Raw genomic sequence first — 21,447 nt, forward strand, 5'->3', positions numbered from 1 at the left:
GTTAGTCAGCAGAAACATTTGGCAATTGAGAATTTAGCTTGTTTATTTTTTTATTTTATTTTTTTAGATACACAACATAGACATGTTGCAAAGTTCTTCTTTTGAATTATATTCAAACGTCATGAGTAATGAGTAAACGTTTTGAAAGAGCCAGTATTTACAGAGGGTATTTAGTGTGTGTAAGTCTGGAGTCTGGACTCAAAGTCAAGTGAATAATTCCTTCTCTTCGCCTGTTGACTCCACATGTACCTGCCTGGAATGCTCTCTCTTCCTCTCTTCTTCTCTCTCTCTCACACACACATACACACACACACACACATACAAAAGGCTTCGGTCCGTGGCCCTGCTCTCGGCTCAGTGTTGAGTGAGAAGGTGATGCGTCAGGACCTCCGTTCATCCGTATGAGGAGCTGCAAAACACATGGAACAGTTGGAACAACAGTCTTAAAAGTTTTTTTTTTCCTTCTAGTTTTGGTCTGACTTCCACCAAAATGTCAGGGGACTCTCTTGTCGCTGGCTCCTTTGTGGTAGCAGACTACGTCGTGTTTGCTCTCATGCTCCTGGTGTCCGCTTCCGTCGGGGTCTACCACGCCTGGGCGGACAGGGGACAGCGAAGCTCGGGGGACTTCCTGATGGGGGGCCGAAGACTGACGGCCCTGCCCGTCTCCCTGTCCCTGACCGCCAGCTTCATGTCAGCCATCACAGTGCTGTCCAACCCAGCCGAGGTAAAGTTAAAGAGCCGATTCCCAAGAGGCAAATTCAAAAAACCATCTCTCCTGAGAAGATATTTTGTGTCTGGTTCAGTCTACGGGATGCATTTCTTTTAATGCAAGTACAGTTTTTAAAGTGGGATGAGATGCAGTTTCCCTGATGTTTCTAGTGAATACGAGACATAATGCAGAGGCAGGGAGACATGAATGGGACATACACTCTCAGTTTTCTTAGATAATCATAGAAAAAAACATACATATTGCTGCATGTTGTCCTTAGGTATACCGCTACGGAGCCAGTATTGGATATTATGGTCTCTCCTACATGATGGCGATGGTGGTCACATCTGAGATCTTTCTCCCAGTCTTTTACAGGCTGGCCATCACCAGCACGTATGAGGTGAGTGTGCTTTGGTTTTTAGATTGACGTTCGGGTAGCTTTTCTCTTCTCTTGTCTTAACAAAGCCATGAAATATGTCAAACGTTTGGTTTACCTGTAAAATACTATGGAAACTCACCCAAATATTGTCATATGCTTTGATTTCTTTTAAACACATTTTTGGAATTTTCTGGGCAGCAAGTTAAAGTGAATTTAGAAGCGGACCAGGTGTAGACATGCACACTGGTGGACGGGCATGTCACTGATCCAATGTCACTGATCCGAAGTGAGGGGGAGTAAAATGAGTCATTTCTTGTGTGTAAAGCACTGCCAGTGGTCAGTGTGTGATCTTAAGGTCGTATAGCTTCTCTTCCTGACCTGATATAAAACCTGCTCTCTTATGTCTGCGTCTTGTCTCTGCCAAGTATCTGGAGCTGCGTTTCAACAGAGCAACCCGTCTGCTGGGAACCGTGCTCTTCATCGCTCAGACGGTGAGTAAGAAGCCAGTCAACACGTAACAAACTGTGACCACGGAGGGTAAAACAGCCAATCTGACACCTGAGGGTCATTTTGTGTCTGTATCATTTCTCTCACAGATCCTCTACACTGGAATAGTTATTTATGCCCCAGCTCTCGCTTTGAACCAAGGTATGCTGGGTTTCATTCCACGCTCAGCTTGGTTTAACATTCCTGCACGAGGGCACTTAAAGCTGCTTGGTTTTGCTCAGTTGAGTTCGTCTGAAACCCTCCCTCTCTCTGCAGTAACTGGGATGGATCTGTGGGGGGCAGTTGTTTCCACAGGCGTGGTCTGTACCTTTTACTGCACAATGGTACGTGACTTAATCTGCTCACCTGAGTGCTGACATCACTGAGGTTTTTTTTTTTAATTATTCTTTAAATTCCTGGATTTGTTGATGTGTTTGACACCTGTTTGTGGTCTGCATTGTTACAGGGTGGTCTGAGGGCGGTGGTGTGGACAGATGTGTTTCAGGTAGGCCTCTGGTTGGAAAAAAACAACAAGTGGTTGGTAATAATATGTCATTATAGTGCATGTGTCATACCTGTTTCGCTAGCAGCTTTAGGCCACGACAGCAAGCAACTGATCTCCTCTTAAACAACAAAATGGAAAAGCCATTACATATCAACCTGATTTCATCCAAAACACAAACATTGTGACCCATGTTTTGGATTAATGCATTATACTTAATACGCTAACCATGTACAATGTTTTAAGTGCAACAAACTGATGAAATTAGGATTACTACTGGGACAGAAAAACAGGGAAGAAGCAACCTAAATGATCAAAATCTCCCCCTCCAGCTTGGTGTGATGCTTGCAGGCTTCCTGTCTGTCATCATCAGGTCCGTGATCGTGCAAGGCGGAGTCCTCCCCATCATTTCAGATTCACAACAAGGAGGGAGACTCAACTTTGAGGAGTGAGTATGTGTCAGGATATTAACTTTGAATGGCTCTATTCAATGGTAGGAAGCGATTAAACACTCCACAGAAGTACTGTACTATTAGAAACAACACACTGCCTTCATGGTGCTGAAACATTCAAAGCCTTTGTCCTCTCTGTCTCTCTCCGTGGTGCTGAAAGGTTTGGTCCAAACTGCCTTCTGTTTCCGTTTCACCAGCTTTGACACAAACCCCCTGAGGAGAAACACCTTTTGGACCCTTACCGTCGGAGGGACATTCGTCTGGGTCAGTATCTATGGGATCAACCAGGCCCAGGTTCAGAGATACATCTCCTGCAAGAGTATCACTCATGCCAGACTGTGAGTCCTGATTCACCGGGAGGGAGACACTTACCGAGACACATGATGGGGTATAAGTCTCGGTGATATTGGCTCATTTGATTGTCTGTTGCTGCCATACAGGGGTCAGTGCGCTGCAGAGGAGTTTTTTGTTTTTGTCCGTGTGCGCTGCTTCTCTATGTGTGATTCTTCCTTTTTACAGATCTCTCTACATCAACCTGGTAGGCCTGTGGTCCATCTTGCTGTGCTCAGTGTTTGCAGGAATGTGCCTCTTCTCGGTCTATAAGAAGTGTGACCCATGGACCGCCGGACTGGTCTCTGCTCCCGATCAGGTACGACGGAGAGTAACACATATAAACATTGTGGGATTTATTTTGACTGTGTGCTTGTGTGTGAGATTCCAAGAAGTTACAACTGATATGAAATGAGGATGATTGATTTTGAACACCTAAGCCAGGTTAATATATGTATTTATAGTTGATATGTGTGTATGAATGCGTTATGCATATGTCCCCCATCCTCTGCAGTTGATGCCATATTTGGTGATGGACATCTTGGGAGACTATCCCGGCCTCCCTGGACTGTTTGTTGCAGCTGCATTTAGCGGATCTCTCAGGTTAATGCAGTACTTAACCTTTAAGTTATACGTCAACCAACATTGAGAATTTGTCTGTTTCAAACTGTAACATCTTTAATCAGCATGTCAGCTCATGCTCAGCACTACAAAGTGGCATTGACCTGGAAAAAAATTGTATTTTTTTGCATACGTATATGCAATGTATTGGTATGACAGTTCTGCTTTGACTACATTGTGTGTGATTTTGGTGTCATATCAACCCCAGCACAGTGTCTTCCAGCATCAATGCACTGGCTGCGGTGACGGTAGAGGACCTGATCAAACCGTACACTAACATGTCTGAGAGACACCTGTCCTGGAGCTCAAAAGGACTGAGTGAGTGGGTAGTTCTCATGTGTATTTGAGCTGAACGAGTTGTCCGTTTGGCGGTAATTGAGGATTGAAAACCTCAAATAATTCCCTAATGTCGTCCGTGTTGCAGGTATCATTTATGGGGTTTTGTGCATTGGAATGGCCGGAGTGGCTTCACTCATGGGAGGGATCTTGCAGGTAGAGTGAATCTGTTTTGTATTCTTTAGCAGGAGCTGGGGTTTATGATTTATTATAGGAATGAACTGAATGTGTGCTTCTCTATACAGGCAGTCGTCAGTATATTTGGGATCATTGGAGGTCCTTTACTTGGCGTGTTTACATTGGGTATCCTCTGTCCAACTGCCAACTCCAAAGTAAGCCTGTTCGTATCCAACTGTTTTTGGCTGTCTTTGTCATTCCAGTAACCCATGCTAGTAGTATGAATATATATTATGATGGGTATGTATGTATTTGTTAAATTTAAAAATCATTAAAAAATAAAGTATAAACTTTTATTTTTACAGGATTGCAGATTATTTTTTGCATTAATGTTGCTTTTTGTCAGCTATTCAATGCATGATATTTGCAACCCCCAAAAAAGGAATTTCTATCTATTTATTTTACTATAAATGATATATTTCACACCTGGGATATTAATATACCCTATCAATTAGGGTAAAATTATTAATAAAATGTCAAAACTATTGTTTTTTTTATTTGCATAAATGAGCAGCGCAGCTCCACAAATTATACATCAAGGCACTTTCTCACTTCCCACCTCTTTAAAACGTCTGTATATCATTTAAACCTGCTTCTCCAAAAAGGACATTTTACCATTTTCAGTGATTAAATTGTCTTCTAGGGGGCTTTGTCGGGTCTTGTGTCGGGGTTGGTGATGTCTCTGTGGGTGGGCATCGGGGCCCAGCTATACCCTCCCCCTCCTGAGATGAGCCGACCTCTGTCACTGACCACTGAGGGCTGTAACTTCACCGCCACGGACAGCCTCAACTGGACCGCCACTGCTCTGCCAGCACAGACGGCCTCCATCACCACAGCCCCAGTACACCACATAGATGGCAGGTAAGTGTGTAACTGGCTGTGATTGATTATCAAGTTAGTGAGATGTGTGTTAGTATTGAGTTCAAGGAAAACCCTCAACAAAAATTCAGATTTTCTGATCATGTCTTATTTTCTCCCACCTCCAGGCCTCTGCTGGCAGATAGCTGGTACTCTCTGTCCTACCTTTACTTCAGTCCTATTGGAACCATCACAGCCGTCAGTGTGGGACTGTTAGTCAGCCTGTTTACAGGTACACAACATATATGTTGTTGCGTGACTTACATTGTTATGAATAAATGACTGTTTCTGTCGTGCTCTTATGTGTTCTCAATGTACGTTTCAGGAGGCTGGAAGCTGAAGGTGGAATCGAGGCTTACATTAATGAAGGAAGACACAACTGTTTATCACCTGTTCAAGTATTTTAAAGACAGAGTAAGCGCCGTGGGCAGCGAAGCAATATCAAATGCTATCGACTCACAACAGAACTAACTGCTGACTCCCTGCGTTGCGTTTCTTCCCTTTTTTGAGGTCACGAGACGAACAGGAGAGCTCGACCTGACAAAGGACGAAGAGGAGAACACCGGCAGCTCTAATCCTGCTTTCTGCGATGTTGAGCTGGACTTAACAAAAGGCAGCATTCGCACATGAAATGTTTGTTAGGTGATTACTGGAAAGAATAATACAAGAAATGTAAATGAAGCAGCTGAAATACAGAAAAGAAAAAGTGTGTGAAGTTTGCGTGTTTTTCTCCTGTTTGCCAAAGTGTCCTCCCACAGTCCAAAGACATGCAGGTCAGGTTCATCTATGTTTGTATGTACGTCGTGAGTGTGAGTCTTTGTCTGTCTGAGTCTATGTGTGCTAGCCCTGTGACAAGCTGTCCACCTGCACATGTCAAATATAAATAATCACATCACAACCTGTGTTTATCAATGCTGAAATACAGTATATTCTACTGTATTATGGAACAGTCAGTCACAGGCCAGGTGGACATCAGTGAACCCTGATCTGAACCACCCTTTTAAAATCAGCACTACATTAACTCTCCTGATAAAATCCTCATTCTGGCATTTTAAAACTGAAAACAAAAGATACTATGTGCAGAAAATGCTTCTATTTCCAGTGTGTGTGTTTTTTATTCTTAGATTTTTTTTGACTCATGACATAACGTACTGTTACGTTCTAGATAATTATTACCTACTGTGTGTGTCTATGTGGCAGGCAAACAAGGACACACACAAACATTGACTAGAGAATGATGTGAAAGGACTCATTTTGTTTCAAGTTTCGGTGTGACTGCTGGCATTGGGGTCTACTACGCCTGGATGGGCAGGGGCCAGGGAAGCTCTGGGGACTTCCTAACAGGGGGCCACAGCGTTGACGGCTCTACCCGTCCCCCCTGTCACTGGCCGCCAGCTACCTGTCAGCACACTATCGCTGGCCAACCCAAACCGAGCTAGAGTTACAGCAGACGGGCTTCATGCAGGAGCCCAAATGCAGAAAAACGATCTCTTCCTGACGGGCGATTTTGTTTCTGATCCAGTCTGCTGAATGACGAGATGATGAATGGTGAGATGTTGTCCAAAATTGTTTAGTATTACTCATGACTTGTTACCTGAAAACATCACTGATCTGTAGGTGTAGGTATGGTCGCTTTGGTTGGTCTCTTCCACCAATGGTCTGAGGTCTTTATCCCAGTCGTCCACAGGCTGTCCAGCACCAGCACTTATGAGTGTGGGGTTTTGTTCTCAGATATGTGTGTGTGTTATTAAAGTGCGGTGTGTGGTTCTATGATGTTTTTCCAGTAGGACTATTTGTTCTGTATTACTCACTAAGCCATAGTCTGCAAACCTCAACAGACCTGTATATATTCTTAAATGTGGTTTCCCTGACTAAATTAAGGGGCAGATCGTGACTAGTAGTTTGATTTTTTTTATTCAGATGAAAGTGTGATTTGACAGAATTGATATTAATTCTGTTTAATACTAGTTGTTCAAATGTCTTTCATCAGAGTTAACAGGTACCTCATCTCAACTGTAAAATAAATATTCCAGGCAAAGTCAGTAATTTTGTTATATTATCAGATATGTCCTGACTGAAATTTCCCATAAATAAGGAATCAGTTTAGACAAAAGTCAAAATGACAATATGGGAAATTTGGGGTTTGCATGTTAACAAATTCTCATTTTCAGATGTTTTTATTCTAACACTATTGAAACAACTTTGAGTTAACAAATCTTATTGTAATTGTATTCCCATTTCTCTAACATGTCAGGGTTTCTAACCCTACAATTAGAATGGAATTGTGGCAGGTTTCTAACATTTTCATATCAAAAGTATTTACTTATTTTTCCATCTTCTTGATCTTGTGACGGCCCCTCCCTTCCACTAGAGGTCTGTGTCCTGTCTGATGTCTCTTTCTGTCTCTCCAGTTGTTGCTCCACAGCTGATGGGCCACACACCAGCCTGATTAGAGTGCCAGCTATAAAGACTCAGCACCTGAACAGGGATCTCAACTCTCCTTTGACCGACACGACTGCTGATTTGTTTAGTATAAAAAAATTTTTTTTTTTAAAAAGTGTATTGATTTGAACTTGTCTGGTCTACCATCCATGTTGCAGCCTTTGCACCACGTTGCAACAATCTCAAAAGCCATGACAGTAAAGGAGTTCAATTGAAAAATGCTGTCATTTTTAAAAATATTTATTTTGACACGTTTTAAAACACTGCTTGTTTGCATTGATGCACAGTCATGTACATTCACTCAAGACGTTTGAACGTGTAATTACAAATATATACACTGAAAATACATTGTACAATAAGGTTCAGTCAGTCTGATACGAGGCTTCTGACATGTGGAAATGTTTTGGAGGGGTACCTGATATATTATCATATATACAGTATTTGCGATTTAAAACACTGGCCTTTAAGTTACACGTTTGGTATAAAAAAAATACAAAGCCCATTGTGTAACATCTTCATGAGCATCACTTTCTGGCACTTCCTACAGATGGATCCTTGTGAGGCAGACTTAGTTTATTCTATAAAGGGGAAACTATTCCTGCCTTCATTTCTGAGTTATAAGAACTGCTGACTGTACTTTCCTGCGTGTAATTACTTCTCTGGTTCGTAATACCTCTTCTTCATGGCTCGATACTTCCTGAGGAAATACAGAGCCTCCAGTTCCTTGATGACGAAGTCGCCACGAGCCACCAGCTTCTGGATCTTCTCGGGGTCCGTCACGTCTTTGTTCTTCATGAAGGCGGACTTCAGGCGCTCCCTGAAGTAAGCGGCTCCCTGCGGGTACTCGCGGCCCAGATACAGCAGCTTTTTTTTTGGAGGAAGAGAAACTCATTAAACGCATAGAACGGGACAGTACAACCGCAACCCCGTGCGTATACGTGCTTCATTGACTTAACTCACTTACCGTTTTGTAAAGCCTCATAACCTGACCCCTTAAATTGTTGGCCATGCCAGAAAGGAGATGGCCCTCCTCACCTCTGTAAACGAGAATATGAAAGAGAAACTGTTCGTTAACTGAGACGACCATGACAGCAGAGACAGAAACATTTGGCGGGCGTGAGAGAAGTGTCAGACAGTATAACTAACCAGAATCTCCCTGAATCCCAAATATAACATTTGCGACACCTCAACGTGCCACCCTGGAATCAGCTAGCTGACGTGCAGCTAACTTATTTAGCATTTAACACATGCTACATTCATCAAAGGCTAATATACGAATAACCATATTAAACAGTGCATTCATATGTACCCGTGTTCTTCTGTTGGGTGGATTTACTCAAACCGTACGTTAGTAAAGAGACGACTTCTCTTCTTTGTCCTTCCTGGGACTATAGTGGACGGCTCAGCTATACAGCCGTAATTCGTTTCGTTTTGTCGCAAATAGAAATGAATAACAACGCATGCGTATGCGTCTCTATGGTTACCAGGACGCTGTGGCGCTTTTTATTTTCAGCAATCAGTATGGTGAGTTTTCACTGTTTTCTTCGAGTAAAGGACTCCTGTTTGGTATTAAACCTTCTCATATTCTAATGGTTTGAACCGAAGGGTTCAACAATAATATTGTGTTGTAAGAAAACCTCGAAAGTAAGACTGAAGACAACCTGTTAACTTTTAAAGTTAGCATTAGCAGGAAGAACCCTTCATGTTGATGCTCTTTTTCTTCATTTTCTCACCAATGTCTTCCCCTGTGTCTTGACTTCACGTTTAAAAATCCTTCTTTAACTTTCTCTCTCTGTGTTCTCCTGTGAGTGATAGCCACCCAAGAAAAAAAAAAAGGTATGAGCAAATGTCAGTCAGCACATTTAGGATTCTAGATTTACATTATTCTGATTACCATACAGGCTATATAGGTAGGTAGTGTAGATGTATGCAGCCAGGCATAGAGTACAGCTTATCCTACAGTAAGCGCCACCAACACACTTGTTTGGTCACTGTTTTTACCACGCTTCTCCTCAGTAACTTACCCTTTTCCAACACGTAGTAGTGAGACATCCTTGATAAACACTGATTTGTAATTGGTTTTATTTGCTGGCTGTCATCAAAGAGTCGTAAACTGACCAAGGCTCAGAAGGCGAAGCGGCTGCAGGAGGAGGAGGAGAGGAGGCTGCGAGAGGAAGGTAATCCAGATACTTTCCATCTAAACTCTGCAGTACAGGTGGTTAACTCTGCAGGACACTGATACAAAGTAATCTGTCTGAGAACCTGTTTTGAACTTCCGTAAGCACCCGTTTAAGGAATAAAAGAGATTCCTGCAGTTTTAGGATATGTGTTGACATATTGTGTACACTTTATATGTGCTTCTTCTGCATTATAGAGGAAGCACGGCTGCAAGCTGAGAAAGAAGAGCAGGAAAGATTGGAGAGAGAGAGAAAGGAAAAGGAGCTAGAAAGGCTTGAGTTAAAGGTAAGCTGCCCCTGTGGGATATATATAGTATAGTAGGGCATAATGCTTTGCTGCATGCTTTGCTGTCATGGGTGTCTTTTCGTGACAGGACCTAGAGCGCAGAGAAGACGAGCTGAAGGAACTCCGTCATCTACTGGAGAACAATCATACTGCAGTAATCAAATGGACAACCGATGCTGAGGAGAAAGCCCAGGTGTGTGTTCCTGTCTAAGTGAAAAGGGAGAACATCTGCCACGTGAATCCTTTCATGTGACAAATCTTGCCTCAAAGGGCTTCCGTAGTTTTTCTTGAGCAGACAATGCAACAATTTGTGATCAATACACAATGTTGATACAAAAATAATAACATACTCTCTTTTTGTCCCTATATTCAGACCAATTAAAAAATAAAAAAAAGTTCTCAGAAACATCATTTCTGGCCGATATTAACACACATGATGTTTGTGTCCAGTGGGAGAGATACACGCAGTGTGGCGGGATCCCGGACCCAGCAGTACAGAAGGATGTTAACACATATATCAGCTTATGGAGAGATGACCTAGAGGTCAACATCGCACCCGTGCTCCAGCAATGCAACCTCGCTCTACAGGTCTGTATGTGTAGAGAGAGAGAGAGAGATATATTAAAGACAAATGGCCTATAAAACGTCAAAATATTAGTGATATGATCTACCTACTGAGCTACAGTATCCAGGACCACTGCAAATAACACCACTATCGTTGTGCCTCATGCCTACAACCAGCTAATGTATGAAATATATTAATGTTGTTCCTTATAGCTGATCGAGGAGCTGGAGGGTCTGCTCAGAGATGTTACTGATCCACAAGAGGGCCAGAAGTACCAGGAGGGTCTCGTACAGTTGGTGGAGCTAATCCACTCTAAACACCTCCTCACCACCGAGGAGATCCTCAAGGTACGCGGATCATAGTTTCACCTGTGAAATAGCTTTTTAGTATTTTGTGAGGGCCAAGGCGTGATCTGCAAACACTTTGTGAGATGGCTTTTTGGACCCATCCCTGTTTCTTTGTGTTGTGTGCCTCCCTGGTCATAGGGGGCCAGTGCGGACATCGACATGGAGACGGGCAACATGCAGACTGTGGTCAAAGATGACAACATTACACTCTGTCTCTGGGCCAACCTCAAGAATAATCCAAGGTTGGTAGAGGAAACAAATAGATTATCTGGGTTAAATGTGACTATAAAAGAAAGAGGGAGGTTTATTTTTTTTTTTAGGTCACAAAACTATATTTGCAACATTCATATTTAGCATGAAGCGTAGGATTCTCTGTCTTTCCCTCGGGTTCATTCAGGTTTAAAGGTTTAAACTTTGAAGAGGCGGGCCTGGGCTTTAAGCTTCCCAAACAGCTGGCTGTGAGCGATGTCGCTGTGCGGATCCTCCACACGCGCTATGACCACCTGTCCCTGCTGGCCAGGATGGCTCACCTGACAATACACACACCCAGCCACAGGTACTTATCTGGTAGTCCCACTGCTAATACTGCTATGAATAACGCTGGTAGTATACCATGCTCTCTTTGCACTGTGTTCATGTCTTTCCTCATCTGTTTGGTCCCAGGTCTCTTGCAGGCGGGGAGGAGGATCCAGCAGACATAGATGTACCCGAGCAGGGGGAGACAGAAGGTGAGGGGGAGGTGAAGGAAGACAGCGAGACCCAGCAGCAGAGCCTGGACGCGGAGGTGCAGTCCATCCAAGGGTTTGATGGGAGTGAGGTAAGAAGGCACTGGGTTATTAAATTCAATGTGATGTTTGTGTTCTAGTTTTGTTTGTTTCTCACAGAGTGCAACCAGTATACAGTCAAGGAGAAGCAGCCTGCAGTCTGAGGAAGGCCGAGGGAGCCAGATACAGACACAGATGGAGGCACTCGACTGTAAGATGCCACGACACTTCATGACACTCATGTAACCACACTGGATGTAAAACTGCTGTCAGTCAAAATGATTGGCAGGTATTTTGATACATGGACTAATGCCATACAACAGCCACGTTATTCATGTTTTCTAATGTAGATTAAGACGTGTCTACATCAATGATTGTTGTGAAAATAGATCCTTTTTTTCCCTCTTCAGCTGAGGGGGTATTGACTTCTCCCCGAGTGCAACCGACAATGATGGACAACGGTGAGCGTGTCCAGGTGGTGGACTTAATGCAGTACACAACTCTGGGTGGGGTCTTCTACTATGACGCGTTTCACCTCCCGCCACAAGCCCGCCAGGTCAATGGCTGGGAAATTAGACAGGTAAAGGGTTTGAGTGTTTGCTGCTTACACCAGGCCTGATCAGCTAATGGGAACCTCACACAACACACTCTGTACCCATGATTTCCCAGCTGTTGCACAATGGGCTACAGGTGTTCACCTACCCCATTGAGAAGTCTAACTTGGAGGAAAATGAAGCTCTCACCTGCCCTCCTGTCGGTGTGTCTGTGACGCTGCCCGACTCGGTCGTCTTCTTGGAAACTCCCCAAGTGGCTCGCTGGGATGCTGCAGGTAGGACATGCTATCTGATACTCTCTCCAGCACAGAAAGGTGTAAAAAACAAAAACAAACCAGTCATGTAACAGGGTTTTTTCATCCAGGGAAGCAGTGGAGGATGGACGGTATCACAGACGTGTCTTATGAGGAGGCGGAGGCCACAATCTCCCTCAATATGAACTCCTTCCACGCCTTTGTGCTGATGCAGGATACTTATGCAAACTTTCCCTTCCAGAGCTGGGAGCTCAGGCCACTGGGCCAAGACTCTGCTCTTTTCACCATCAACGGGGCCCTCATCGACCTCAGCATCACGATCCAGGTAAGAGACTGGAAAGCACTGCAAGCACATGCCAGAGGAATAAATCAAGAGATCTGGCTTGACTGTTGTATATTTGTGTCTTATTTGACTAACAGGCTAATCAGTGTATGCTGCAGTCAGAGCGAGAGAGGGGTCTCTCTCACCTCATAGGGAAGTGGATGAGCGGCCCCGTCCTGCAGCGGGCCATGCTCAACGCAGGGATCAACATCTTCGTGAACGAGTACACGGACAAATACGCCAGCACCTGCGGCAAGGTCTGCATATTTTACTCGTTTGTTTTCAGAATGGAAGAACAAGACGCTGGCTTTGGGCCAGGTTGCAGCACAGTGTCTGGCATGTATCCACATGTCAGTGTCAAAGTGATAGGAAGTGGGCGATAACATTATCTGTGCTAAAGGGTGTAATGTTCACCAGCTTATTTTAGTTTGTTAGCACGCTAACATTTGGTAGACTGAGGTTGATTATTGGACAAATTATAATTCTGGCCTGTTCATGGCGCTAAATGAAACATTCATACTTGACGTGAATGTCTGCACCAGATTTCATGGAAATTCTTCCAATGGTTGTTGGAATTTCTCTCAAAACCAAAACAACTCACCAAAGTGTCTAAACTCTGAAAGCATGGCTCTCAAAAATAATTGAACAAATCCTATTTTTGAGAAGATATTCTTTAGCAGATGTGGGTGGCAACATGTCTGGATTGTTACACACATTAAAAAAAAAAAAAGGGAGAAGCTTAAGCTACTCAACACTATGAAGATGAACAGGAGTCTGCCTGGACCAACCACATCATGTAATTGTAAACAACCTACTCACCATAAATTATGTAAAACTGAGAGGGACCATTCTACCAAATGAGTGACTTTGATTCACCTTTACCGATACTTATTTGCATATCACGAGGTTACAGTCCAACATTTTCCACAGTGCTATAAATATTCCGTGTGGTTTCTCTCCTCAGGACCCACTCACAGAACATGCTGCCTACGAACAGATGGCCCTCTTCGCCTCTGCCTGTGCTTTCTCATGGAGCAAGTGGAATGCCAAATGTGACGTGGCGCATCTAGTCATGCAGGTATTCTCGCTCACACGAAGATACAGCCGATTTCATTTAGCATTCTACTCTACTCCCACACACACACACACACACAGCCTGTTTGCATTTCTTCCCTCTCCTCTGCCAGGTGTGTGAGCACCACAGCCCTGCCCCGGTGCCTAAAGGCTCGTGGAGTCTCTACCTGCTCGGTGCTCAGAGGAGTCTGAAGCTGGAAATCACAGAGAAGAGTGAGGCTTTCTCTCCAGAGCATTATCCGGGAAGTGAGTTTCACTCCACCTTCATCCACACGCTCCAGGACGACATGAGCACCGAAGGCATAGCCAGGACCAGAGTATCCAATTATCTGTTTGTGGATACAGTACAGAGCCTGCTGTGTGCCACCAGACCCCTGATGTATTCATAACCTGTGTGAAACTCACTTGGGGTTAAATCAACAAATTAAAGATACATTAAACACCTGAATTTGAAATGTACATTGTGATGCACATAAGAACACACATCTTCTATTGTAGAATAGGCTACTTTATTTGTGCAAAGTTCCACGCATCTTCATACAAAAGAGTATTAAGTTGAACACGGTGACAACCACAGCAAGAGCTTAAAAGTGGAAAATAAAAAGAACCTTTGGTGTTAAGACTAACAATGTAGAATTATAACTTAACAAAAATAAGATATTCACAAATCCCCACGCAAATCTAACAAACGCATAAATATAGATTTCAACATGTTTAAAACACTTAGAATGAAAGTTTAATTACCAGTGTTCATAGACTTAAGTTATAAAATATTCTCTGCAAAATGACATTAAAAAGGCTGGCAGTCCCCTCCCGTTTCCTCAAGTGCATGAAATGTATTTAAAAAGTCATGTGGCACAATTGGAGCCATGGTCCATGATGGCCTTCATTCTGATGACGCTGTGACATGATTGCTCAACGTATCAGCTCTGATGATCAAGCCCGCTTCATAATGTGTTGAGGACATTGAGCAGCTTTTAAAAGGATATTGGTTTCCACCACTCGTAACTGCTTCTTCTCTTAAAACACAGACAAACGCACACGCACGCACATAAAGAGTAATGTAGCAAACGTGATGTGATGCATAAAATCCTTCAAAGGGTTAACTATCCCCCGAGGCCTAGCCTGTGCTGTCAATGCAAGTCTTGTTTTAGGAATCTTCAGGCACCAGTAAACATCCCAACAGCCTCCGCTCAGAAGTGGTACACTGTACTTTCATCATCACCACCCCAGTGCTCGGATCATCTCTGCAGAGGGCTGACGGGCGGTAACACCATCCACCCCGGGTCTGGGGGGGGGACTAGACGGGGGGCTGTCCGTTATGCCGGAGCCCCGTGTAGGGCCACAGAAGCTGCTGAATGGTCATCCAGGAGTCCCCGGTCCCCACAGGGGCTGCATCGACTGCTGGCTGCATCACCAGGCTGGCCAGCAGTGCCAGGAGACCTGCAGGTGAACCATGAATATTTACCAGTACACAGAATGAGACTTAACTATCCCTCACGCTGCATTGGGGAAATGTCTACAGACAGCTGCTCCTGCATTAAAAGCTGTGTCATTATGTTTGGAACATGTAGAACGTAGACTAAATTGTTTAAATGGCGTACCTGCTAGCACCACCACCATCGCCAACCAAATCCAGAGACCCCTGCCACCTCTGGCTACTGCTGCAGCCGCCCGGGAAGCGGTCAGGCTGTGGGACAAAGACTGGGCCATGCCTGGGTCTGTGTACGTTGGGCCGGAGGAGGGGCTCGGACTGGAGGTGGGCAATGAAAGAATAAAATGTTACCACATGATAGAAAATGAGGCAAGGGAGAATTAAAAAAAGAAAAATGGTCCAAGATAAAGCAAAAGACAATAAGTTACCAAAAATGACTCAAAGGAAGGGAATAAGTCACCACAGAACCCCTTTTTTAGCAAAAAACTGGATCATTTGTGGTAACCAATGGATGGCAGGCGGTGAATTAGCTGCAGCTTGATGCAAGTTGGCTTCAATGAAATGCTTTTTACCACCCGTCTCAAAGATGCAAAACCCTTCACATCATCTGCATAATGAGAAAGCTGTCAGCAGCGCAATTAGGAGCAGTTGGCATGGAGGTGGATTTGAGCATCGAATGGTAAAGGCAAAGGCAGCCGGCAAGTTTGGCCTGCAGTCCGTCAACAGTACGAGTGCTGCTTCAAGTCACTTTACAGCCATGAAGAGAGTCACTGCAAGGCTGTAAAGTGGCCTTTGATTGGCACTCATATTTGACAAATTAAGGCATTTTGCATGCAATTATTGGATTTTTAGACAGACATTTCCACTTTGGACTCTCCTCTCTACACACTTACAGCATTACAAACAGCTCATCCTGACTCCTGAGCAATGTGGAGGGAGGAAAAGAGGAAAGCACAGTTCAGAACACCACATGATCCATTTGCACAAAACACTCAGTTGCCCCAACCAAAAAAAAAAAAAAAAAAAAAAAAAAAAAAAAAAAAAAAAAAAAAAAAGAGATAATAGTCCAAGTATAGGAGTTTGCACATGAAAGTGTTAAGGTGGCTGATCATGTTAGAAAATGACAGAAGACGAAGCAGAGTAAAGGAATTAGTTGTCGGTTAGACGCCTTGTTAGCCGCACACTGCAAATCAGAACTTGAGATCCATGCATGAAACAAATGATGAAGCTTCTAAAATCCTGTGTCTCACTGGACATACACAGATCTCAAGACCGCAGGGAATCGTTCATTCCCGACCCTTTCAGAAAAACCGCTCTGTTAACGTGATTAAAAGCCGCCGAGCCCCTGGAGAAAAGAAGCTTGTCCAACACAGACCCATAGAATGAAAGAGATTCATCACTTAGGAGGTTCCATATACTCACAACTCTTTTCAAATTTTGTTTTTTGTAATATATATATATGACATATATATTATATACATATATGTACATATATACACACACATACACATACATACATGAATCTGTGTATGAATATCCATTATGTTACAGATGATCTCCGATACCAGATTGAGTTTGCAGCTACTGGAACCTCGATACAGCGACATGATGAACTCTTCCACTATGCAGCTAGCCTCTTAGCTTTTCTGGCAGAAAGTGGTGCTGCAGTAGGCTAGTGGTGGGTATTTGGTTGGACTAACGTCTTGAGGGGCAATATGAGGGAGGTGAGTTTGCTGCCCAGCTCACTGAGACTGGACCTCCTCCTCTCTGCCACCGGCTCCTCCTTCTGCTCGTCCTCAAACTGGCAGTCGGTGTTGTCGTAGGCCGTCCTGTGGGCACGCGCGGGTCAGGCATTCACAAACGCACTGTTCAGTTGCACATTCAAATACAAGCATGGCTGCATGACCACACCGATTCTGTATGTGCGCATGCACACATGCACATTTTCATGCATATGCAGCCAACAAATATTCACTGATTAACACACTCCTGCTGTACACAGACATTTTAGAGATCCCTGCAATAAAATAACTCATGCCCAGCAATTTAACTTCCATGCTCCAATATTATATCATAAACCCACAAAGCAATTTCACAACCTTTCAGATATTTGGAGAGCTTTAAAAGTGCTTTGTATCTTCCAAGCTTCAATTTTGGCTTAGCTAATCAAATAAAATCCACTCTCCTCGTCCAAACATTTGAAAGCTAGATTATGCCAATAAAAAAAAAAAGAAAAAAGTCCACCGTTTCTTACTTAACATTTTACAAAAATGAGCTTGATTCAGAAAATGTCAAAAAGGTTGTTTGCTTCTGAGAAACGCTTAACCATGTGAGGAGGGACCAGATGCATGAAAGATGGCTGCCGTGTGATTTGATAGCATCATTGATTTTTCTTTGTCTCAAAACATAACACGTTTGTTCCAGCAGTCTAAGCTTCACCCTTTCCTTAACACTATTACTGCACTGTAATTACATATTTGCAATTCAAAATATTTCATTATTATGTTACAATGCTGTCGGTGTTGCATGCCTTTTTTCTTGATCGTTAGGAAGGACATGAGTTGATCACAACCTGTTTGACCCTCTGAAGTTTGCATTTTAAAAATTATGAAAAATATTTCCATACATCAGCCACTGCAAAGGGATTTGGAAAAATGTAAACTGACCACAACAAAAGTAAATGGACTGAAATATCCTTCAAGTATTCTTTACTGTCGGACTGACTGCAATGATGTCACACTAGAAAGCCGCCATCTTTATGCATCTGGGGCCACAGTGAAAAATGTGTGCGACACAGCCAGCGTGGTACCCTTCTTCTTGACATGTCTTACCCCTTAATCATGAGAGAGGGCTCTTCAGCGTCAAGCCAGGCCGCAGAGCTAACAAAGCGCTTTAGTGGGGGGCGCGCAGTGCTCTTCCCCGCCACATTCCTGGAAACCATCGTTATCACATAAGGGCACAACAACAACAACCCTCACGTCATGGTAACTGGTAACCCTCAAGTCGACAAGCTTTGGTGAGCCGGATAAAGAGCCAGAGCCAGTAGCTTCCTGCACATCAACAATGCTGGCGTGTTTTTAAAAAGGTAGCATAATTTAAACAGTCCTATTCCTTTTGATTCAAGTGATTTTTAACGTCACTCCACATATGACAATCCAGGCATATTTAATCCACACATGAACACATATTCAAATACCTACCATGGGGATCGCCTGGTCAGCCTCTCTGCTTCAGCCTCTGAGCCGTCTTGTGTTTTGGACTGTGGTGGGTAGATCAAACAATACGAGTCATGATTCATCTCGACAAAAATGCTCCTTTGCACAGTCTGAAGCATAACATTTAAACCTGGTTCCATTTTTGTGTAGTACGACACTTAACATTTTTTGTAATCTGAATATGTTCATGCTTTGACCTGCACCACATGTAGGTGGCACTGAAAGCAATCTTAAGAAAATGGGAATTGTATCTTAAATACAGAAAGATAACTTCATTATGGAGGGCGCAATCATTGCGTTCATAGAAATATGTCCTCACCATGTCGAATTGCATGTTGGCTCCACCAGAGCGGGGGATTGCGGCAATGCTGACCCGCCGGGTTGATGTCTGCTGGAGGTGAGGAAAGGGAAAAGACAAATTACTTCATAAACACACATGAACATTACTGTTGAGATCATATGTAACCTAACTGCAGCTGACCTTGTAGTACTGTGTGGTCTGCTTCTTGCCACGGAAGTCATCTGGAAAGAAGAAATGGTTTAGTGGTCATATATGAATGTGGTTTGTGTAGGCCATCACCGAGTATCCACGTGCCTCAATTGTATATACACACACATGCATACAGTAGAGTTAGAGGATATGGGTTTGTCACTATATTGAGCCAGCGTTGTATGGAGGTTAAACAAAACTCACAGCTACCACATTTTTTTAAAAATATGCATACAAAAATCTATACATTTTAAATGATAATGCATCTCAAGAGTCCGTAACATTTAACTCGTCTAGTTCTAGATGAAAACTGTGGTAATGGATGTGCTAATAGTTGCCAAATATTAAGGATTTGACTAAATTTAAGATACTGAATGTCAGAACAAAATAGTAGCTAACGAGTAACTTCAGTCTAAAAATGTATTGCACCTTGATAGTATGGAACCATTATGTAACCATTTCCACCTCTTTCAGTTTGTGATCCAAACGACCTCTCGTTCTGCATGAGCGCCTCTCTCAGCTCCAGCAGCTCAGCGTGCTCCTTGGTGTACATCCTCCTCAGGTTCTCCACATGCTGGATCATCACCTCCACAGCCTTACCTATACGACTCTCCTGACATTCACAAGGCTCCATTAAATCATCAGAATCAACATCACCAGACAGAACAACAGTGGAAACAAATTGTTGACAACACAAACACATTATCCCACCTGGTGAATCGCTCCGAGCATCTCAGAGCGACTGGACACCCTGATCATGGACTGGATGAGGATGTCCAGGTTCTTCTGGAGCCTCTGGATGATCTCCATGGACTGGTTGTCGTCCTCACACAGAGGGGTCAGAGCCTGGGAGGAGAGAACAGACGGGAGACACAAATGAAGAACCAACAGAAAAATAATCATGGTGAAGCAAGACTTAAGCAAGTGCTCCATTCACAGAAAGCAGGACGGTTGGATGCATATGCAGACTGACCTGCAGTAAGCCCTGACAGCTGGACACCTCCCTGCGGACATTTTCCTCAGCCAGGTCACGTGACCTCTCCTCCAGCCGGAGTCTCTTCTCCAACGTGAACATGTCGCACTTGAAGCCCAATGCCAGACGCTGGAACTCCGCCTGAATTTGTTTTTGTTGTTTAATTTTGGCACTCACTGCTGGACTTACGGTACACATTTCCTTGTTTGATTACGATAAGAGGACTACCCCTATCAACGAGAGCACCATTGTTCTAGCGGAAAAGTTAAACCAGATAAAGCATGAAACTCCTGTACTTCCTTCTCGAAAACACCACGTCTCAAGAGAAACCCATCAGCGCATTAACAAAGTGATATTTTAACTTCATATGTGTATTTTTATTGTATGGGTTTCAAAGAGAAGTGCAAAATTGCTAAAATGTTAACTAACTTTGTGTATCGATATGTTTCTGATGGATGCACAAGAAAAGAAATAGCTAACGTTTTAACTCGTTTCCTGTCTGAATGCATGAATTCTCATTTTGAATACAGAGAACTAGCCGATACAGATTTAAAAGTGGCTTCTAAAATCTACTCCCAAACACATACTTCCCCAAAAAGTGCCCCGTTTATAGTACAAAAGGATAAAAAAAAAATTGAAAACACAGCATTTGCTTGCATTATTGATTATAGAATACAGCTCCATGATCTAATGGTATACACACCTCGATCTCCTTTTCATTAGGCGACAGGCTGCAGATAAAGAGATAACAGTGAAGACAAGTGTTATTACATAAACACATGGATGGCTATGGATTTAAGTGTCAAGTTGTGTTATTATGATCATTTGCTCTCTTACCTCTTCTTCTCCTCTTTGGCGGTGCCGCTGGTGTCCGAGATCATGGACGTCTCAGCTACAAAAGGGAAATGATAAGCAGGTGTATGGGACAACAAATACCTGATCAAAGATGATATAACAGTGTATAAGAAATATATTACACATACGTTCCTTCTCTGTAGCCATGCTGGTCTCACTTTGGTCCTCCTGGACCTTGGGCTCCTCGATGCCCTCCATGCTGCGTGACAGCTCCTGCAGGGTCGAGACAAACTTTACTGCCTCTCTCTTTAACTCTGATCCCTCCGTGCTCACATTGCCCTCAACATCCATATTGCTCCCTCAACAGTTTTACATAAGAAAGGTGAAATGTGAAGATTCAAATGTAGCTGGATATTGACTGTGAGCGATCTGATCCTGAGTGGAGCCCAAAATGAAACTATGTACTCTACCTTCCTCTCTCTTTTATACACTTACTCACAAAGCTGGAAAGACAGCATTTCTCTTCAGGTCGAAATGTCACGCTGAATGAAGACACCATTTGCCAACCTCATCACTGACAAGGAAATAAAATCTTGATAATACCAGCTCCACTCAATCTACTCTGAGCTTGTCTTGAGCTAAACTTAGAATAGGAATAGAATTAAAAAGTGCTTAAAAATTAAAAATATATCTATAAAAAAAATAATAATGTTGTATTATGAGGTAAATATAAAATTGAACCAAAACCAACTTGTACATCTTTTAATGCATAAGGATGGCTCGCTTTACTTTTATAAGTTAATGTTTGTATTATACACCACATGCTCTGAACTCTGATAGTAGATGGAACAATTATTGTGATTTAAAAAAAAACAAAAAAAACTAAATTTTCTCTAAGATTTTA

The 21,447-nt window shown here is 43.1% G+C and overlaps 4 protein-coding genes across 6 annotated transcripts in view; 2 read left to right on the forward strand and 2 right to left on the reverse strand.

Annotated features, from left to right (window-relative positions):
• Positions 1–271: 271 nt before the first annotated feature.
• Positions 272–5,533, forward strand: slc5a8 (solute carrier family 5 member 8). Its single transcript, XM_031865625.1, has 17 exons — positions 272–724; positions 990–1,109; positions 1,514–1,579; positions 1,685–1,736; positions 1,851–1,918; positions 2,041–2,079; positions 2,409–2,524; positions 2,726–2,866; positions 3,048–3,177; positions 3,373–3,461; positions 3,688–3,797; positions 3,904–3,971; positions 4,061–4,147; positions 4,636–4,853; positions 4,979–5,082; positions 5,176–5,264; positions 5,361–5,533. Exons 1-17 carry the CDS (start codon positions 491–493, stop codon positions 5,478–5,480), a joined length of 1,851 nt encoding a protein of 616 aa, XP_031721485.1. The 5' UTR covers positions 272–490; the 3' UTR covers positions 5,481–5,533.
• Positions 5,534–7,516: 1,983 nt separating this feature from the next.
• lyrm5a (LYR motif containing 5a) lies at positions 7,517–8,714 on the reverse strand. 2 transcript variants are annotated; one of them, XM_031865631.1, is made up of 3 exons: positions 8,640–8,714; positions 8,257–8,329; positions 7,517–8,156 (listed from the first exon to the last, which is right to left on the reverse strand). In XM_031865631.1, the coding sequence occupies exons 2-3, from the start codon at positions 8,299–8,301 to the stop codon at positions 7,944–7,946; spliced, it is 258 nt and encodes an 85-aa protein (XP_031721491.1). In that variant the 5' UTR covers positions 8,302–8,329; positions 8,640–8,714; the 3' UTR covers positions 7,517–7,943. The 2 variants fall into 2 exon arrangements, with proteins under 2 accessions (XP_031721491.1, XP_031721490.1); XM_031865630.1 differs by having other exon boundaries at positions 8,602–8,712.
• A 1-nt stretch (position 8,715) lies between these two features.
• dnai7 (dynein axonemal intermediate chain 7) lies at positions 8,716–14,438 on the forward strand. 2 transcript variants are annotated; one of them, XM_031865621.1, is made up of 16 exons: positions 8,716–8,816; positions 9,397–9,469; positions 9,667–9,755; positions 9,844–9,948; positions 10,206–10,343; positions 10,533–10,667; positions 10,806–10,909; positions 11,065–11,223; positions 11,331–11,484; positions 11,552–11,642; positions 11,842–12,011; positions 12,101–12,260; positions 12,350–12,564; positions 12,660–12,818; positions 13,526–13,639; positions 13,749–14,438. In XM_031865621.1, the coding sequence occupies exons 1-16, from the start codon at positions 8,739–8,741 to the stop codon at positions 14,022–14,024; spliced, it is 2,220 nt and encodes a 739-aa protein (XP_031721481.1). In that variant the 5' UTR covers positions 8,716–8,738; the 3' UTR covers positions 14,025–14,438. The 2 variants fall into 2 exon arrangements, with proteins under 2 accessions (XP_031721481.1, XP_031721484.1); XM_031865624.1 differs by having other exon boundaries at positions 8,796–9,128; positions 9,397–9,755.
• The window catches only part of lrmp (lymphoid-restricted membrane protein), a 33,454-nt gene continuing 26,132 nt past the window's right edge, over positions 14,126–21,447 (reverse strand). The window contains exons 25-36 of the mRNA XM_031865603.1: positions 20,586–20,834; positions 20,452–20,479; positions 19,749–19,889; positions 19,487–19,621; positions 19,241–19,388; positions 18,767–18,807; positions 18,605–18,676; positions 18,271–18,329; positions 17,902–18,000; positions 16,771–16,899; positions 15,240–15,388; positions 14,126–15,078 (exon numbers count right to left, since the gene is read on the reverse strand). Of these exons, the coding sequence (XP_031721463.1) occupies positions 14,936–15,078; positions 15,240–15,388; positions 16,771–16,899; positions 17,902–18,000; positions 18,271–18,329; positions 18,605–18,676; positions 18,767–18,807; positions 19,241–19,388; positions 19,487–19,621; positions 19,749–19,889; positions 20,452–20,479; positions 20,586–20,834 (1,393 nt within the window). The 3' untranslated portion in view covers positions 14,126–14,935. The remainder of the gene's footprint in view (positions 15,079–15,239; positions 15,389–16,770; positions 16,900–17,901; positions 18,001–18,270; positions 18,330–18,604; positions 18,677–18,766; positions 18,808–19,240; positions 19,389–19,486; positions 19,622–19,748; positions 19,890–20,451; positions 20,480–20,585; positions 20,835–21,447) is intronic.

The sequence above is a fragment of the Anarrhichthys ocellatus genome, unplaced genomic scaffold (genome assembly GCF_004355925.1).
Source record: "Anarrhichthys ocellatus isolate YVR2014 unplaced genomic scaffold, GSC_Weel_1.0 scaffold33, whole genome shotgun sequence".
NCBI classification, from domain to species: Eukaryota; Metazoa; Chordata; class Actinopteri; order Perciformes; family Anarhichadidae; genus Anarrhichthys; species Anarrhichthys ocellatus.

Coding starts and splice junctions, on each gene's coding strand:
- lyrm5a (XM_031865631.1), bottom strand. CDS start 8,301: ATGGCCAACAATTTAAGGGGTCAGGTTATGAGGCTTTACAAAACG. Junction 8,157..8,256: donor TTATGAGGCTTTACAAAACG/GTAAGTGAGTTA, acceptor CCAAAAAAAAAG/CTGCTGTATCTGGGCCGCGA.
- dnai7 (XM_031865621.1), top strand. CDS start 8,739: ATGAATAACAACGCATGCGTATGCGTCTCTATGGTTACCAGGACGCTG. Junction 12,261..12,349: donor GGCTCGCTGGGATGCTGCAG/GTAGGACATGCT, acceptor TTTTTCATCCAG/GGAAGCAGTGGAGGATGGAC. Junction 12,565..12,659: donor ACCTCAGCATCACGATCCAG/GTAAGAGACTGG, acceptor TTTGACTAACAG/GCTAATCAGTGTATGCTGCA.
- slc5a8 (XM_031865625.1), top strand. CDS start 491: ATGTCAGGGGACTCTCTTGTCGCTGGCTCCTTTGTGGTAGCAGACTAC. Junction 1,110..1,513: donor CCATCACCAGCACGTATGAG/GTGAGTGTGCTT, acceptor GTCTCTGCCAAG/TATCTGGAGCTGCGTTTCAA. Junction 2,525..2,725: donor GGGAGACTCAACTTTGAGGA/GTGAGTATGTGT, acceptor CCGTTTCACCAG/CTTTGACACAAACCCCCTGA.